The 20,410-nt window shown below is 34.5% G+C and overlaps 2 protein-coding genes across 2 annotated transcripts; both read left to right on the forward strand.

Moving 5' to 3' along the window:
• Positions 1-302: 302 nt before the first annotated feature.
• On the forward strand, positions 303-4,270 carry LOC145610532 (uncharacterized). Its single transcript, XM_081665853.1, has 4 exons — positions 303-1,047; positions 1,137-2,275; positions 2,318-3,946; positions 4,028-4,270. The coding sequence occupies exons 1-4, from the start codon at positions 303-305 to the stop codon at positions 4,268-4,270; spliced, it is 3,756 nt and encodes a 1,251-aa protein (XP_081521979.1).
• Positions 4,271-15,706: 11,436 nt separating this feature from the next.
• Positions 15,707-16,243, forward strand: LOC145610533 (ethylene-responsive transcription factor ERF026-like). The gene has a single exon (XM_081665854.1). The coding sequence runs from the start codon at positions 15,707-15,709 to the stop codon at positions 16,241-16,243; it is 537 nt and encodes a 178-aa protein (XP_081521980.1).
• The last annotated feature ends 4,167 nt before the right edge of the window (positions 16,244-20,410 follow it).

Raw genomic sequence — 20,410 nt, forward strand, 5'->3', positions numbered from 1 at the left:
AGAGCTGCTATTTTACTTACCCCGTCGGCTTCTCCTTTACCTGATGAGCAGCAGCAGCATTCTTGGGACTCTACTTGCCTTCCTTGTTTCCTCCCTTACAAGAAGCGTAAGGGTGATGTTTGTTCTTCTTCTCCGGTTTCATCTGAGGGATCGGTGACCTCCCGTGAAAGGTCACCAAATTCTGGATGAGAGTTGCTCTTTGGAATTGTAGGGGCTTAGGACAAGCGGACTCCCCTAAAATTCCTTATATTACTACCTTAGTCCACTCTCATAGTTTGGATCTAGTTTGTCTTTTGGAGACAATGGCGTCTGTAGATAATGTAGCTCAAAAGTTAGCATCTTTACCTTTTTTGGGTTGTTGTGGTATAGATGCTGTTGGTCTTAGTGGTGGTTTGTTCATATGTTGGTTTTCGGCGTTTAGTTTAGTCCCTGTATATGCTTCACAAAATTTATATCTTTGTAAATTAGTGCAAGGAGATGAAATAAAACATGTAATGTTTGTGTATGGCTCGCCTCATATTACTAATCACTTGGAGATTTTGTACTTGATTAGTAATTTACTGGAAACAATTTCAAATGTGGTGATTATTGGGGACTTTAATCAAGTGGAATATAGTTCGGACAAATTAGGGGGTAATTTCTCGATTCCGGGACAATTGGACTTTATGAATTGGAGGATAGGTTTGGACTTGGTAGACGTTCCTTTTTTTGGTCCTCGTTATACCTGGACTAATAACAGATTAGATTCGGATCCTATTTTTGAACGTCTAGATCGGGCTTATGGCTCTTCCACTTGGTTTACTAATTACTCGGATACTAAGCTTTTGCACCAGCCCATCTTATTTCCGGACCATGCTGCTGTTATCCTGTCCGATTCTGCAGATTCTGACTTCAGTAAACATCCCTATCGGGTGGAGAACTGGTGTTTGTCAGCTCCAGCCATTCACAACATTATAGCTTCTGTGTTCTCCATGTTCTTTCCTGGCTCTCCCATGTTCGCCTTATCTCGGAAGCTCTCTGTTGCTCGGGATCGTCTTCTCGCTTGGTGTATTTCCCATAAAAAGCTTGGGGTATTAACTGGAAACAGCTTGTCTTTGACATTCAACAAGCTTCGCAATCTCTTTGCTCCCGTGCAGACCGGTGCTTGTTCATCTCTACTAAGAATGAGAGGATAGCTGAAACACAGGCGGCTTATATTTTCTGGCAGCAACGTGCTAAGACTAAGTGGGATGCTTTAGGAGATTCACATTCTCGCCTTTTGTTCTCTAAGGTTCAATCTCGTAAACGAAGGAATAAGATTTTGGGTCTTAGAGATTCCTCTGGTTGTTGGCATCAGGATACTGCTCAAATAAGTTTAATAACGCTAGACTTTTATAAAGAGCTGTATTCAGTGTCTCCTGAAGTTTCTACCTTTGATACAGATTGGTGGGATAGTCTTTGTCTTCCCTCTCTCTCCTCTGCTCAGATAGCGTTTCTTATGGAGCCTTTTACCTCGGAAGAAATTCGAACTGCTATTTTTAGTATTGATGACGGTAAATCTCCTGGGCCTGATGGCTTCCCGTCTGCCTTTTTTAAATCTTCATGGCAGTTGGTTGGTCAATCGGTGGTGGTAGCGGTTCAGCATTTCTTTGTTCATGGCTATATGCTGAAGGACTGGAATCGCACTTTTTTGACTTTACTACCGAAGGTGGATAATCTGGAGTTTATTTCTCAATTCCGTCCGATTGGTCTTTGTAATGTCATCTATAAGTGTGTGGCTAAATGCCTTATTAGTCGGATTCGTCAGGTGTTACCTACTTTGGTTGCAGATTATCAGAATGCTTTTGTTCCAGGGAGGCTTCTTTCGGATAATGCCCTGATTGCGCATGAAGTTCTTTCTTTTATGAACAAGTCGAAAGCTAAAAAGAAGTTTTTTGCTGCTCTTAAGTTAGATATGAACAAAGCTTATGATAGGGTAAATTGGGATTTTCTGTTTCGTTTGCTCCAGGCCTATGGTTTTCCTCCTTATTGGATTCACATTATTCGTCAGTGCGTCTCAACGGTTTCCTATCAAGTTTTGGTTAATGGTAATCCCCTTCCGACTTTTTTCCCTCAGTGTGGTCTCCGACAGGGTGATCCCCTGTCATCCTATCTGTTTGTTCTATGTATGGAGGTTCTGTCGGCTATGATTCGAAGGGCTGAGCGGGCTTCTCTTCTTAAGGGTATTTGTATTTCTCAGAACGCTCCTGCTATTTCTCACTTGTTCTTCGCTGATGATTCTCTATTATTTTTGCAAGTTTCTCCTGAAGCTTGTGAAAATCTTATGGCTCTTCTCTAGGAGTTTTGCTCCTTATCCGGACAAGTGATTAATCTTCAGAAATCCTTTGTTAAGTTTAGCCCTAACACTCCGACAGACTACAGAGATTTTCTGAGCCGGAGTTTGAAGCTTCAATGTAAGTCTACACTGGGTTCTTATTTGGGTGTCCCGGTGGAATTAGGTCGTAGTAAGGTTGCAGATTTCGGTTTCCTGATTGATAAGGTGGTTCAGCGTTTGTCGGCTTTTGCCTCCTTGGGTCTTTCGTCTGCGGCTAAATTGGTTATCATCAACTCTGTTCTGGTGGCTTCTTTTAATCATATTCTCTCCATTTTTAAAGTTCCCTTGTCTATCTGTTCCAAAGTGGATGGTCTTTTGGCTCGCTTCTGGTGGAGATCGGACCATCGTTCCCGAGGGTTGGCTCTGCGTTCTTCTACCCTTTTGCATCTTCCAAAAGGGCTAGGTGGATTAGGAATTCGTCAGCTTCACTCTTTCAATTTGGTTCTGTTGGCTAGACAATGCTGGCGTATTCATCATAATCCTCAGCTTCTTGTTTCTAGAACTCTCTCAGCTCGGTATCCTTCTCTCCGTATCTTTCAGACTAGGAGAATTCCAGGATCCTCTTGGGGGTGTCAAGGCCTTTTACAGGGTTTTGCTGTGTTAGCTGAAGGTGCAGCCTGGATAGTTGGTTCCGGGTCTCAGGTTCACATTCTCCAGGACTCTTGGGTTCCTGGAGATTCGATCAGGTTTCGTGATAATTGTGAGACGCCTCTCCCGTCTCATGTTTCTTCTATCATAAATCCACGTTCCTACGCATGGCATACATCTCGGGTTCATCAGCTGTTTGACTCCTCTACAGCTGGTCGTATTCTCGCCCTTGAGCGCCCGAGAAGACCGATGGATGATTTTGTATACTGGAAAAATTCTAAGGATGGGGTTTTTTCTACTAAATCAGCCTACGCCATGCTGTTACGTCGTCTTGACTACTTCTCTAGGGGATCTCCCTTACCTTCTTCATGGTGGAAGGCTTTCTGGGGTTTGCCGCTTTTGCCAAAGTTACAATTATTCTGTTGGAAGCTCCTTCATAATGCACTTCCTCTCAATGGTGTTCTGCAGCAGCGAGGGATCCCAGTAGAGACTATTTGTGTTCTTTGTCTTAGTTCTCATGAATCGGTTGATCATCTGTTTCGAGATTGCTCCTTTGTTTCGGACATCTGGTCGTCTGTTCCTCTGCTTTCGTCTATTGTCATTCGGCGGGACGTTCCTTTTTATGTCTGGTTTGCGGGTTTGATTTCTCAGTTGCGGCAAAATAAGCTTTGGGACACGTTGATTACCGTAGTCTCTTTCTTTTGGGCCATTTGGATAGCTCGGAATCACAAAATTTTTCGTTATGCTGTTATTTCTCCTACTGTAATTCTTCATATTATGCAAGACTGGGTTTCTCGAAGTTCTGCGGTCGATGATTTTGGGGCCTCTGCTCGTCTTACTAGAGTCGCCTCTGGCGCTATCAGGCACCCTACTCTTTCGTCATGTTCTCTCATGGGATCTTCAGATTCTTCTGCTGATGTCTCTCTTTTGATCGATGGTGCTTACAACTCCCGTGATAATGCTGCAGGGGCTGGTTGGATTTTTAGATCTCCACATTCTGATACAGTTCTAGGGGGAGGTTCTAGAGCTTTCCTTTCATCTTCGGCCTTTTAGTTAGAATTGAAGGCTTGTTTTTGGGCTTTACAGGCAGCAGATCGTCGTGGTTTTCGACACTTGCTGATTTATACGGACTGCTCGTCCTTGTTATGTTTCCTCAGTAATGACGGGTGTCGGGATATTTCTTGTTTATGGCTGTTGCAAGATATCAGGAGTTTGGTTTCTCGGTTTTCGTCTTGTGTTATTCAGAAGGTTCCTCGACAGTGGGTGGCTCCTGCTCATTGGTTGGCAACTCAAGCGCGTCAGCGTCAACTGTTGATGTGGTCTTTCTAGTTTTTTTCTGTTTGTTGTTGTGTTTTCTTTTTTTAGTTCGTCTTGTCAAAAAAAAAATGATAGAATTGACTCAGCTATTGTAAATGATATATGTGCTTTTATAATCAGTTACTTCTGACTTAACAAAAATAGGTCCTTTTAAAAAAAAAAAAAAACACTTAAACAGAAATAGGTTAGGACGAGCCGACGAGGTGACAAAAAGATGAACTCAAAAAAAAAAAAAAAAAAAAAAAAAACGCTTAAATTTACGTGTACAAATTTTGGTGGGCACGCACACAACACGTTCTCCCACAAGTCCACAACTACTTCGTCCATACATAAAAATATGAAAATAAGTCATCCAGGCAATAATAGAAAACGTAGTCGTAAATATTTGTTGGGCAATTACACCTTTTTGTCGTGAAGCTGGCCAGGGAATCATATGCCATAGGCACATAAGACATAACCCATAAAAGAGCATCGACTAGAATTTTGTTTTTCTGTAGCGTTTCCATTGTTTTTTTTAACTTATTTTCCACCACATAGAATAGGAAATTTAATTCACTAATGCAGTGTACACAATTCTTGTGTTAAAAAAAAAAAATTAAAAAAAAAACTTGTCATAACAAAGTATGATGAAGAATAAAAAAAATATATATACGTAGTATATATATAGATATATATAATCTTGTCATAATCAAGCTTATAATCTTGTCATAATAAAGATTATACAAGTAGGGTCTGTTTTCTTCATCTTAAGTTCAGTTCAGTTCCTAATGTCCTCCTATCATAAAATATTCAGTTCAGCTTCAATAAGTTCAGTTCAGTTTAGCTCAGTTTAGAAAATCAGAACAAACCCTAAACAATAATAAAGAATAAAAATCATTCTTGTTCTATGAAAACAATATACTCCGTAATTAATAAAAAAAAATGTTATGGAATATGTGCATCCGGCAGTACAAAAAGAGATTTAAAAGATGTTGATTGGGGCTTAAATATTTTTTTAGTTTTTTTGGTGAAAGATTGGGGCTTAAATATAAAACCATAAAAGAATAATCCTACAATAATAATACTAACTGACGTATAAATTTGTTCTAAAAAAATTACGAATAAATTTGTCATATGTTATTAAACTAATTTGTACTAGCATTATCGAGTATATTTTTATAACAAGAACGAGGCACACATTAATTTATTAACTAGATTATTGCCCGTGCGATACAAGGATTTAACTAAAAATTTAATTTTGTGTAAATTACAGTTGTATATTATTGATATAGTTTTAAAATCAATACGTAACTTACTACAACAATAATAATGTTTGATACTTTAGTCAATAATTCTCCTTGATTCAATGATATGTATGAAGTGAAAAAGAAAAACAAACAAAATAGGGACGTGATATGATAAAATGAGATTAAATAGAGGAAATGAAGTTAAGCTAATAGTTAAATTGATCTTGTAATTTTTTGGGGAAAAGAAAATTGTTACATTAGTTTATTTTTCCCAACACAATATAAAATGCATCTCATTAAATAAAAAGGCATGATTACGGATTACCTAAAAAAATGACCGAATTGGAAATCATATTATACAAATATTCTCTTATAAGATTTTGGCAAGAAAAGATACAAATTATAATATACTGAGAATAAAATTTTAGTTGATTGTATATATATAGAATATATAAGAAAAGCCAATAACAAAGTTTTTGACAAAAGAAGATGGAGATGGTTTTGAAGGGAAAATGACAGCACCAAGAAATGACTACATGTGTCATTCTTGGTGTCTGTTTTAGTATTATGTTATTATATTATATAAATATTTTCTAAAAAGTTTTTGACAAAAGAAGATGGAGATGGTTTTGAAGGGAAAATGACAGCACCAAGAAATGACTACATGTGTCATTCTTGGTGTCTGTTTTAGTATTATGTTATTGATGATTATAAAACATAAAAGATCAACTGATACAGCAGCAGAAATACCAGGGGTTTCCTCGATCCACATTGTCATCTCCTCAAATTCTTACTCCTTATCAGTAACATAATACTATAACAGACACCAGGAAATGACACTGACACGTGTCATTTCCTGGTGTTGTTATTTTCCCTCCAAACCACTCCTTTCTTATTGCAAAAACTTCTTTGAGAATTTTAATATTATATTAATGTCATAATATTGTTGCAAATCTATAAGTATCTTTAATTATTATTATTATTGTTAGTATTATCTTATATGCTTTAATTGTTTTTTTTTTTTAGTACTTTTTATTAAGAAATTGCAAATCTATATTATTAGTATTATTTTATATGCTTATTTTGTTTTTTTAGTACTTTTTATTAAAAATTACGAAATATTTCTATTATAATGAATCTTCCTACAATCCTGCTTATTGCATACGAAGTATTTTTTAGACAAAAATAATATAATTTTATCTTTTTATCTTCAACTATTTATGCTTTATTTATTATATTCTCAGCAAATTATCAAAATAAGCAATGTATGAGTTTATATAGGGGAAAAATTGTCTTAGTGGGTCTTAGTGGGTTTTACATTGACCTAATCTACTTTGAGAATTGTCTTAGTGGGTTTTAATAAAAACATGTAATACATAGTTTATAAATAATTTTAGTATGTTTCTATTGAATAAATATGTTGTAATTGTATTTTATCCACTATGTTATTTTAAATAAAGTGTTATTTTTTTTACTCCCTCCATCCCTAAAGTACAGTGAAATTACCGTGTATGGCATGGGACCTAATTTAGTTTTTTAAAAAAAAAAAAAAAATTAAATTTTTTTATTTTTTTTTATAAAAAACTCTCAAAATTGTTACTTAAATATGCTAACTTGTGAGTTGTGACTTCGTATCATAATGCTAATATCAAAATTTTATCGTAAAGGTGCTAGGAAAAAAAAAAAAAAAAACTCGGTAGCAATTTTATTTTGTATTTTGTCATCATGTCCTTGAAAACGATTTCACGAATTTAATATTGGTGTAGTTATTCAGCCAAATATAAATTCAAATCATTCAATGAATGAGAACTTTCAACATTAATTATATAAGTTGAATTGGGATGGATCCGATCCAAAAGGGACCAAATCAAGTTAATATTTTCCTCAATTCTAGGCACCCATCAAAAAACATTTTTTTTTTAATTGCTACTCCCTCCTTCCCCTTTTTCACATTCCTGGTTTTCTTTTTGGATATTCCAAAATTACATTCCTCCTTTTTTTTAGTAAGTATTTTTTTTTTTTCCAAATATCCTCAATTTATCCCTTGTTTTGTTTTGTAATTAATGTTCACTCTTGTTTTCTACAAATTCTTAAATGGACCTGGTTCACACTAATTTATTGTGGACTACTAACATGAGTGAAACTATGATTGTTTTATTAATAAAAAAAAGGGTCACTATAAATAAAAAAAAGGTCATCACTATGTTGAAATAAAAGTCATTTTGGTAATATATAGGCCTAATTGGTTAGTTTTTTTTAATGAAATATTTTGTATGCTGATCAATATGAATAATAAAAGCCGCTATGTTAAAATTAGGGTAATAGCGTCGTATTTCAAGTTCATAATATTATTAAACGTTGTAATAGTTTTAATAAAGGTTACTATGTTAAAAATAAGATTACTATGTTAAAAATAAGGGTCACTATGTTTAATATAATGTCAGTTGCGTGTGTATAGACCTCGGGTCCACGCAAGTCTTTCTGCTTATTTTCTCACTCTTACTTTCCTATTCTCACTCCTCCTTTAGAATCCTTGTGCCTAAATTTAGGTGAATATGATTGGTTCTTAATTTTCCAATAGGAGCATGTTATTGGTCCTTTTTTTTTACAAATGATTGATGACATGGCATCATTAAATATTAATCTATTTTTGTTTTACTCAAAGATATCATTTAATGTTTTGTACTTCCCATTGTGTTTTATTTTATTGTTATTTGTTATTTTATTAGTTCCTAATTCCCGTGTAATTTTACAAACAGGAATGTAAAAAAGGGATGGAGGGAGTAATAAATAAGTAAATCCATTCTTAGATGGTGAACCTTCTAATGTGTTTAATTTCTTTGTTTGTTCATTTGGGATGGATTGAACGTCTAGGCAAGTTACATAATATCCGTAAGTATTTAGAAGATCGTACGAATATTTTCACGGTTTCACCTAAGCGAATATACATTTGTGGATTTCAAGTCGAATTATTACAAACTCATAGCTGGAATTACTATAGATGAAGTTTTTTCTTAAGGAAATTCTCAACGGTAACCCCAACTTGTGTAACGTTGAAATGGTAACTCTTTTTTTCAATTATACAAGATGACCTTCATTAAGAAATTTATTATAGTTACGACATTAATGAGTCTTATTTGATAGAAAAATTGATTTTTTTGTTTTTTTATAAAAAAAGAAAACCCAAAAAAAAAAAACCACCCAATCACCTTCACTAGCCACCTTCATCGTCACCCTTTCTAGCCACCGCCACCACCACCACCTGTGCCTCCACCTAACCCTCATCCAGTTGCCACCACCAGCTCCTCACCCCAACCAAATACCCACCAGACCCACGACCCTCCCTCTCTCTCCTTCGACCCACACTAAGGTCACTCGCCGCACCTCCCTCTGTCTCCTTTTACAAGCCATCCGGATTCGGACCACTCTCCCCTAAACTTAGACCCGACACAGAATCCCTCCTAACCCAAAATTAAAACCACAACCTACAATCAAAATCGGGTCGGTGTTCAATTTGTGTGCGTTGGTGGGTTTCAGTGTTGTTAGAGGACAAAGAGGGAGGAGAGGCGATGGTCGGGGAAGGTTCATGGTTCCTCCTGGGGAAGGTCGTGCTAGCTAGTGAAGGGGGCTAGCAGGTTTGGAGGTGGTGGTGTGGGTGTTGGTGGTTTTATTTTTTATTATAAGTTTTTTCTTTATTTTAATATAAAAAAACTAACCATAGTTAGTTTAAATTAACCATGCATTTAGTGAAAGAAGGTTATAAGTGACAATAAATACTTAATGATGGTCATTTTGTATAATTGAAATAAATGAGGGTGATCATTTCAGTGTTACACTTGAGGGTCACCATTAAGAATTTTCCTCTTTTTTTCATTGAGACATCATTAATCGAATCTAAAATATAATTAGTTCAAGGTCCTTGGAGTTGTTTGTATGTGTCTTTTAGCTATATTTTATTATTGAAATTTTTTTCTCCCTACAAAAAAATAAATAAATTGTATGCACTTATCAAAAATACCACGTAAATAAAAAAAGAAAGAGGAATTAATCTCAAAATGATACTTACTTTGAGGATTTATAATAAATCTGGTGTATAGTTTATAAATGTTTCAATATGCAAATCTAGTGGCAGATTCAGAATCAGGAAAGTGGGTGTTAGAAATCATCAATAACTTATATACTAAAAGATTCACCAGCAATGATACATGTCATCTCTTAGTGTATCCTTGTGAATTATTTTTTTTTTGACAAAATAAAAAATATTGACCTTGATGATACTATATTTCTTTGAAAGGAAACTAAAATATTCCAACAATACTATATTACTCCGTATAGGAAATAATCACTACATTTGATGCTCCTTACTTAATATATACGAGTAATAAATTTGGTTAAGATAGTAATCAAACATTTCATCATAATATATATGCAAAAGGTATTAGGGTCTGTTCACATTTACTGAACTTAGTAAAATTGAATTGAACTAAACTGAACTGATTGGAGCTGAACTGAATTGACCGATGGAGCTGAAATGAAATGAGCTGAACTGAATAAAGCTGAAATGAATATTTTATGAGAGAAGGAAATTGGGAGCTAAACCGATTGGAGTTAAACTGAATTGAACTGATTGGAGCTAAACTGAACTGAACTGAAATTAAGCTGAACTGAACATACCTTAGTCAAATAGTGATTATATATTTCAAAGAATCCTTTCATATATATTGCGAAGTAATTATTGAAATACTTTGTATATATCATCAACAAAAAAAAAAAAATGCAAACAAGTTACCATGATAATTTTCATGAACATTTAGATATTTTTACTTACTATAAAATCATATGTATGTATTTCATGCCCAAAAAATGACATTTTGTAATAGTTATTTTTCCTTTTTTTTCTGTAAAAACAAAAATCTATTGATTAATGAAACAAAATATTTACAAAAATAATACTTATAATTTTGTTTTTTAATGCATATTCCATATTATTGCGTATTAATTATTATATTTAAAATAAAAAGATTTCACAAATCTTTCTTAAAAACCTTGGAACACTATAAATCCAAGAAATCATATTCTGAAAATAACTTGTGATCATCTTCACAACGAGAAAAAAAATATTACTCAGAATTTTGTCTACTTTTTTTTTAGTTGTGCATTAGAAGTTACAATTAAAAATGCAAATATCAAACCAACATCTCACTCTATAATTTAATTAAAGCAAAAAAAATCTATAACTATAGATCAATGTGCATGACATGGGATCTAACCTAGCTAAGCCCATTAAAATATACCCCATATTTAAATTTATGGAGCATTATTTATTTTCCATATTATATATATATATATATATATATATATATATATATATATATATATATATATATATATATATATATATATATATATATATATATATATATATATATATACACATATACATATATATATATACATATATATATATATATATGTATATGTATATGTATATGTATATGTATATATGTATATGTATATATATATATATGTATATATATATGTATATATATATATGTATATATGTATATATGTATATATCTATACATATATACGTATATATACATATATACATATTATACATATATATAACTAGAAAATGTTATTTTACATATTTGCCCCATTTGATTTCAAAAGTCTTTATAAATGTCTCTTGATTTCCCCAAATTGATTTAAAAAGTATGAGTAATGTTTATTTCAATATTTAAATCAATATTTCTCTCTATTTCTTTTATATTAATTTTCCTAATTAGAACTTATTAGATATTTATATTTCTACATTGAACTCAATAATATACATTTTTATAATCACTAAATTAAAGTAGTTCAACTAAAGTTTAAAAGTTAGACAATTGCAAAACTACACAACATCCAACATATTTATCGTCTATATATGTAAATAGTTCTTCTAAAATATTATACAAACATGCATAGGACATAAAGAACATCAGTCATAATTCTTCTTCTCAAAGCTAACTATACCGCGCGCATTGTGCACATTGGAAATTGGAATCCCTAGTATCATATGACTTAAAAAAAAACTGAAAACCACAATGATACCAACGAACCCATATTTTAAAATTAAGTTTTTTTTTTATTATTGTTAGACAAAATTTTATTAAGGAGTATACTATATATAGGGGAGGGATCCAGTAAGAACCCATCGTTATATAAGAACCCTTTATTATGTAAGAACACCTTATGTTCTAAAATTTTTCTTACATTCTAAATTTTTTCTGTTTATGTTCTAAAGTTTTTCACATATTCTAATTTTTTTTCTAACTTATGTTCTAAATAATTTCTTAAGTTTTAAAATAATTTTTAGCTTATGTTCAAAATTGTCCCTATGTTCTAAATTTATTTTTTCATCCTATGTTCTAAATTTGTTCTAATGTTCTAAATTATTTTTTTAGCTTATATTATAAACTTTTTTATGCTATAAATTATCTATTCAACTTATGTACTAAATTATTTTTCTTATGTTCTAAATTTTTGTTCGCTTATGTTCTAAATTTTGCTATCTTCTTTCTTATGTTCTAAATTTGTTCTAATTTTTTTCTACTTATATACTTCCTCCGTTTCTATTTAGTTGACGCGTTTGATTTAGGCACACATATTAAGGAGAGGAGACAGAGTGAGAGAGAATGAAAAGACAAGTGGGGTAGCATGTAAATACAAGGTAAAAATGTTACCTCAAAAGGAAACGTATCAACTAAAAAAAACATCCTAAAAAGGAATACGTGTCAACTAAAAAGAAACGGAGGTAGTATGTTCTAAAATTTTACCTATGTTTTAAATTTTTTTCTATATTCTAAATACGAACTCCTCAAAATTATAGAAATACCATTACTAAAGATCATTTTAGATGGTTAGATTAAAACTGATAAAGGGCTGAGATTGATTCTTATATAAGATTGAGTTCTTATATAGAGGATGCGATGGTTCTTAATTATATGAGCCTTCCTCTACACAAATTAATTTAGAAGAGGATGCTAGGGGTGTGAATTTCCCACGCCTAGTACCTCCCTAGGTGTTTATTTTCTTTGCGTTGTTTTTTTTTTTTTTTTTTTTTTTTTTTTTTTACGGTAAACTACGGGGAGGGGCCCCCCTTCCTATCACAGGAAAGGGGGCTATGAGGAATCGAACCCCCATCACATGGGGGGGGGGGAGATGGAGGGATTCACCACCCTTCCATCTCCTCATTCCTCATTTTCTTTGCGTTTGTAGCTTGTAGTTTTGGTGTTTTTGCTGTCTTTCTTCCTTCTTGGCTTTGCCTCGTTTGATTAAAAAAAAAAAAAAAAAAAGGTAAAACCAACAAAACCAGATCCCTACCTAGAAAGAATGAGCACACAATTATCAAATACCAAAACACCCACAACCTAAAAGAGGATTGAGAATAAATCACATGAACACTAAGAATGGTTTAACAAGACTGTTTTCTTTGATTAGACCTAAATTAATAAGTTGATGGGTGATTAATCATAATTATGGATACGGGAGGTGATACACATACAATTGCTTGTATGTGGACCAAACATACAACACCACTTTAAAATTGACAACTCATCATTAACTAAAAAATGAGAGGGAAAATTGAGAAGGAAACATTTTTGGTTTTTGGCGCCATTTACCAGAAAAAGGCTGGATAAATTTCATTGTTGCCAAATAATTTTGTTACTAGAATAAATGTCATAATGAGTGTCATTAATGAGGAGAGATGTTTATTTTAAGATTCGAATAATACTTCATTTGGCGATATTTTACAAACTATTAATCAAAATATTATAATAAAAAACCAAAAACTTTATTTTTCAATAATAATCTTTCTATAGATATCTATATTGATATATTTTCGAAATTTTGATGAAATTGGGCAATCTTAACCGTACTATATTTTGTTATTTTATTAGTAAGTGTTACTAATTTGTCATTATTGTTACTATAAAAATTTCAAACATACTAAACAGTGGCGGATCCAGGATTTGGGTAATGGGGGTACGAAAGTAAAGTTTAATAAAAAAATTTACAAAATACAAAGTAATATGTGGAACGTAATAATTTTTTCTTAACTAAATTTTGAGTTAATAAAACATTTAACTATTGTATTAGTATTTGCGTGTACTATACACCCTATCTTCCAACAACAAGACTTACAATTGAGTAACGAAATATATTATTAAAAAGAGATTGTCTAAGAAACTTGTTATGGTAACAATATTTCTCTTTGATCAAAAGTACAAATCTGGCGTTGAAAATAAACAATATAACATAAGAGATCTGTTATTGTAACAACAGGTCTCTTTGTTCAAAAGCACTACTGTGGAATATATATCATCTAAGAGATCGCCTGAGACCAGTTTTAAAATAGGCGGTCTCTTAGAATTTAATACTTGTACAAAAGAGGCGCGCTGTTGTTGTGGCAAGTAGATAACAGTACCTAAGAGACCGCCTATTAGATATAGGCGGTCTCTTTTTGTATCAGTTTTTTTTTTTTTTTTTTTTTTTTTTCCGCGGAATGGGGGTACAGTTGTAACTCTATGTACCCCTCTAGATCCGCCACTGATACTAAACAATTATAAATTATATTTTTATTACATATATATTAATTGTATGAAATCAATTATCAAGTGTTGTACTGATTTATTTTTTATATTGAAGAGTTTAATTCATTTGTTAAAGGGTTTGAATCAAACAGTTAATACAACTTCCGTTAAATATTAGTTGCAACTTTGAAATATTTTAAATCTATTGGGATATATTTTAGGAGATGATAATATTGTGAATATTGTGAAAAGATACCTTAAAATATATTTTGATGTTGTGACTTATCTCAATTTATTTGGCCTTGTCCTCCAAGTATAACTAACTATAAATATTGTATGAGGCTGATGTTGATCAATGACAAATACAGAGGATTATTATTAATAGAATATTTAACATGGTATCAGAGCCAGATTTGATCCAAAATTTTTCCGACGAACTGATAATAGGTGATTCCGTTATTTACATAATTTCGTAAAATTGTGAGGAGTCTGATGGTTCACATAAATTTTTTTATTTTCGATCGGAACAGTGTTTCAGATCCATTGTGAGGACTATTTGCGTCATCCTTCTATTTGTGGGATCTTAAATTTGAGAGACAATTTTAATTGTGAGAGTTCACACTTATAAATATTGGGAGTTGGGATTGAGATTCTATGATTTGAGTGATCATAATTAATGGAGGTAGTAGTTTAAACCAAAACACGAAAGGCTACATACAAGTTATTATCACTTATTGCTAAATACTCTCGTGTGTTTATAACTTATCTCATTAAACATAATCCTGCATTGTTACCAATCTTTTGTAGAAAATTACATATAGAATGTGCTATTTAATGAATTTTAATATTATAATCACATAAGATATATAAACGTATAATTCATTCTTAATTAATCTGTGTACTTTCCTTGTTTTGATCTACATCAAATATCCTAGAATTTTAATTTTTTTTAAACCCTCGATTTTAATTAGCTAATACTTCCTCTGTTTTTTTAATAGTTGCAACACTTCTCTTTTCACGCTTGTCGATGTATGTTTTCAATCGTTAATATCTTTGTTTACCAATATGTAAAAAATTATAAATTTTAAAATTGTACAAATTAAGACAAATTTAACATGATCCCACATTTGTATATTTTTACCCAAGTATAAATCGTCAAAACTACTCAAAGTGAAATACATGAATAGTATAAAAGTCAAACTGTTACAACTATAAAAAAAAAAAAAAAGAGTTTTAAAAAAAATTTAAAAAAAACCAAAAAGCTAATACCTTATTACCTTATGTTTTCCAACAAGCACCATGCAAAATTCAAAATCAAAAATAAACTTTTTAAATTATAATGTTATGATGATCTATCTAGTAATACTTACGCGAATTTCCCACGCCTTGACCTCTTATTTCCCAAGGATGTAAATTGTAATTGTCATTGAATTAATTATATCAAACTTTTATACCTTATTTATTTATTTTTCAACTAGAAATAATCCAAAAAACCAGTCACTATTAATAAGATATAGCTAGGTGTTGTCGTAGTAGTATATGTATTACACTTATGGCCGACCATATACTATACTGAATCATCCAACGTTAAGGTCATAAAAAAAACACCCTTAATCAGCAACGAACTGCCATTACTACATACAATGGCAGGTGCAGGGCCGTCGTCAATGCCATCTGTGTCTCCGACGGGGAAGCACCCCTTGTACAGGGGGATACGTCCCCGGAGAGGTAAATGGGTGTCGGAAATTCGAGAACCAAGGAAAACAACACGGATATGGCTCGGCACATGGCATACTGCCGAAATGGCAGCAGCTGCTTATGACGTTGCTGCCCTAGCTCTTAAAGGGAGCGAGGCCGTGTTGAATTTTCCTGAGGATGTACTGTGGTACCCGGTTCCGAATTCTTCTTCTCCTGCAGATATCAGGAATGCTGCAGCTGCTGCCGCAGCTATGAAGCAGGAAAGAGAAAATAAAGTTAAGGATGATTTGGAGTTGGAAAAAGCTGAAAAACAAGGGATATTAGATATGGAGGAGTTCTTAAATATGCCGAATTTGCTTGTGGATATGGCGGGAGCAATGATGGTTAGCCCGCCTCGATTAAGCATGACTGATGATCATTACTGGCTTGATGATGATTATGAAGTTGGTGAATCTGGGAGCTTGTGGAATTATGATTATTAGTAATTAAGTTTAATTATTATTATTTATAGAAAGGCTTTAGCTTGCGGTCTTTTCACACTATTTATCAAACTTGGGTGGTTAGGTTCCAGTCACCTCCCGATTAATGTTGCGGGGAATCGAACACGGGTCCTCCCAATCAAGTGTAGTCTCAATCACGAGTATGTACACCAACAATCTATTGGTATTTTTAAACTCTACATGGATGTTAGTAAATGTATTTTGCTTTCAAATAATTAATGTACTAGCATAGTACCTTTGCGATGCACGGCTTACAAATCTTAATTTATATTCATTTAACAAAATTTTAAAGATAAAACGATTTAATGAGTACTAATGAATTTAATTACATAGGTATTTTAATCATAAAATTTTTCACCTCTCAAAATAATGATATACTACTTTAAAATGGGAAGTTTTTTTGTATTGCTAGCCACACCGTGTGGCCGGGGTTACTCGAGTTACTCCTGACCGAGTAACCCCAAATCAAACTCCTCGAGTAATACCTGACCAAGTAAACCTCGAGTAACCCCTCACCGTGTAACCTCTGACCGAGTAACCCCTGATCAAACCCCTTAAGTAACCCTTGACTAGATAAACCCTTGAGTAACCCCTCAAGTACATAATTCTTGACCGAACTCCTCAAGTATATAACCCTTGACTAAGTAACCTTTGAGTCACCCCTGACCGAGTAACCCCTCAAGTAACCTCTGACCGAATAACGAACCCCTGACCGAACCCCTTAAGTAACCCATGACCGGATAAACCCTTGAGTATCTTTTACCGAGTAACCCCTCAAGTAACTCCTTACCGAGTAACCCTCACCGAGTAACCCCTCAACCTCAAGTATATGACCCTTGACTGCATGAGCAACTCTTGACTTAACCCCTTAAGTAATCCTTGACCGGATAAACCCTTGAGTAACCCCTGACCGAGTAACCTGTCAAGTATATAACCCTTGACTGAGTAACCCTGACCGAACCCCTCAAGTATATAACCCCTGATGAGTAACCCCTAGCCTGACCGAACCTCACAAGTAACCCTTGACCGAACCCCTTAGGCCTTTTTTAGTTGAAGGGATTTGGCTGGAAAAGAAAAGAAAGGAATAGCTTTTAATATGTTCTCATGTTTGGTTTGATGAATGACATGAGAATTTAAAAAAAAAAGAAGGGAAGTTAAAGGAAAGCCTCTTTACAAATTTTCAGTTTTTCTTTGCTTCAAAAATTAGAGGAATTTCACTGGAAAGAGAAAAAAAAGCATATTTCCTTTCTCTTCCTTTCATTAACCAAACATTAGAAATAACATCTCCTTATTTTCCCTTCTCCTCCTTTAATTTCTTTTCCTCTCCTTTCCTTTCTCTTCTTTCCTTTTACTAACAATGAATGAACCAAACAAAGCCTTAACTAGACATCTACATTTGGCCTCCTGTCCCGACAGGAAGTACAATGACGATAAATAAAACCATCTCCGTGTTGGATCGAAGTGAAGAAAACTTATGGATAATTGGTTAAGCCAAAAAACACAAAAGACTAGCCCGAATAAAAGAATAAGGCTAAAGTGAGGTCCAACTAACTAAACCCGATCATAATTAGGCTTAAGCCCGTGCTTAAAACTCAATAATGACGGATTTAGGAGCGCCTAGGTTAAAATCTAGTGCCGCAGGAAAAGCCGCGCGCATCTCAATCAGCTGCGCTGGGCTGGCGCGCGCAATTAATTCAGTTGCGCACGACACCTAGCGCAACCTCCAGAGTTGCGTTGCAGAAGGTTCAGAATTATACGAAAAATATAAAATCGAATCTTACCATAATGCCGCGTGCAAGAAAAATAGTTGCGCTTTCCATAGAAGTGCAACCAATTCACTTGCGTTGGGATGCCGCGCGCAACTCATTTAGTTGCGTGTGACCCCTGCTGCGGCAGAATGCTCGTAACCCTAAAACTAATCATTCCCTATTAATAAGAGCTTAAACTGAGGCTTAAACAGACAGAAAATAACCTAAAATTCTGGCAGAATACTTGTGAACTTGTGCAACCTAGCCCTTTTGTCCTAAACACTCACCCTTTTGATATTTGGTTAATACGGTGGAGGTTCCCCAATAAGAAGGAGTCCATAAGCGTTCTAAACGGAGATCTAGCAAAGAGAAGTGGTAAATTCCCGAGCACTTAGTTAAATCACATTTATTTTCATGTTTAAAAGAATCCTAATCAATCAACTAGTGTTGTTTGATCACCTTTAAAATAATTAATTAATCAATTCTACATAGTATCTTGCGTTAAATAAAGATTATAATTGAATTATATAATTGTTGGCTGATCACTTTGTTGGGGTTTGGTGAGTCCAACTTACCGCGGAAACGACCCGGACCGAAGGAACCATTCGTAATTAATAAAACCATAAAGCATAACTAATAAACACGAGAAAAGGAAGAACGAATCATACCCTTGAAGCGAGCTTTGCCCTCTCAAACGGGCTCTTATTTGAAAGTCGCCTTAAGCACCGCAAATGCCGCGCCTCCAACGGTATCCACCCACAAAGGCCGAACACGACTTTTTAGGTCTGTTACCTTGGAGTTAGCAAGGTCCGACCAAAACCCAAGTGTTAATGGAGTTTAAGAGTTTTTGCTAAAATCCAATGCTCTTTCTAACTCCCACTCAAGCACTTTACTCCAATTCCCAAGGTTGGTATTTATAGAGGAAAGTATGAGTGGGAATTTCTATTCCATCAATGTAGGATCATGAAATTCCACAAATTAATTTAAAGCTAAATTAAATTAAAATTGCAAACTAATAAAAAATCTACAAGTGGCTACCATGTGAAAAAGGTGGTGAGGACCACATGGAAAGTAGAGGACCATACTTGCTCCCCACTCAATACTCTCCTTGTGCCACATGTCCCTCACTCACTTGCTTCCATATTCCTCATGCTTCCCTTATATGACCGGCCCTATGGCCCAGCCACGAGCCCAGCCCCGCACCAAGATGCGGGCTGCTGCTGCGCGTGCAAGCCTCGCACGCTTGGTGCGGGCTGCTGCTTATGCGTGCGTTACTAGTGCGTGCGCTGCTAGCACGCCTAGCTTGCGGCAGCTAGCTGCTGCACGCACCATGTGCATGCGGCTGCTAGCTGCTGCTAGCTTGTGGCTGCTAACATGGTGCGCTAGCACGCACCAGCCAGCTATGCTAGGCTCGGCTTGGTGCGCTTGCTAGCCACCTATGCTTGGACATTTTTCCCCCTAGTATTCGGGTGCTCGGGGCACTCTGATGCTGGGGGTATTTTGGGAATATGGTTGATTTATTATTATTTTGCGCGTCTCGTCTTTTATTATTTTTGACTCGACTTCAGACGCTCGGTTTCGACGCTCCAAGCTCGAATTACCGACGTCTAAATATTTAACACTCAGGCGACGAATTAATTTCGTCCGAATTAATTCGTCGAGTCGGTTCGTATATTTTGCTTGGGTGTGACTAGAAGGTTCAGTCAAGATTAAGCTGTAATATTAATTGTATTAATATTACTAATCGGAAGCGGCCTCCACCCAGGCATTCCGATCACTTGACCTTACTGAACATATTAGCTTTCTAATAATTCTGAACCCGCTATCAGAATAATACACTTGTTCGAAGGACACCATTCCTTTCAATCTTCCACTTGTCCTTCCGGACAAGTGTGCATTTAGTGTATAGCCCCTTTCTTATGTCTCTTCATGTCTCCTCATGAACTACAGAGTAAGATTACTTGTCATCCCTGTTACGTCCCGAAGTGTTTCTCGAAATTCGAGTTCGACTGTCAATAAGCAGATGATTTCTAAAATCCATCTGAGCACGGCCATGCATTTTCACAGTCTCGCTCTTCCAGAGGCCTTGTAAACAACAAGACATGTTCCATATTATTAGTAGGGGGACATTCCCAGTCTTGTAATGTAGCTTCTCTTACTAAGAGGACCTAGCCGCCTGATATCTGTCGTTATAATCTCCAGTTATGGCAGACATTTGACGGATACCAAAAACGGACTAGTACTCAAACAAGAGACCTCCCACTACTCATGGTCAAGGAAAAGAGTTCCGATAGTAATAATGAGAAAAATACTTATGACGATTTTTAAATCTCTTAAAGTATTCTCATAGGTCGATCCAGTTTGGTTCTAAATCAATACCTGTGCAAATGATTTATATCCT

The sequence above is a fragment of the Chenopodium album genome, chromosome 24 (genome assembly GCF_948465745.1).
Source record: "Chenopodium album chromosome 24, dcCheAlbu1.1, whole genome shotgun sequence".
NCBI classification, from domain to species: domain Eukaryota; kingdom Viridiplantae; phylum Streptophyta; class Magnoliopsida; order Caryophyllales; family Amaranthaceae; genus Chenopodium; species Chenopodium album.

What these genes read in the sequence shown, in the direction of transcription:
- LOC145610532 (XM_081665853.1), top strand. Translation starts at nt 303, where the DNA reads ATGGCGTCTGTAGATAATGTAGCTCAAAAGTTAGCATCTTTACCTTTT. An exon ending in ATTCTCTATTATTTTTGCAA is followed by an intron (nt 2,276 to 2,317) that starts GTTTCTCCTGAA and finishes GCTCTTCTCTAG; the next exon opens with GAGTTTTGCTCCTTATCCGG. An exon ending in GATCTCCACATTCTGATACA is followed by an intron (nt 3,947 to 4,027) that starts GTTCTAGGGGGA and finishes TGGGCTTTACAG; the next exon opens with GCAGCAGATCGTCGTGGTTT.
- LOC145610533 (XM_081665854.1), top strand. Translation starts at nt 15,707, where the DNA reads ATGGCAGGTGCAGGGCCGTCGTCAATGCCATCTGTGTCTCCGACGGGG.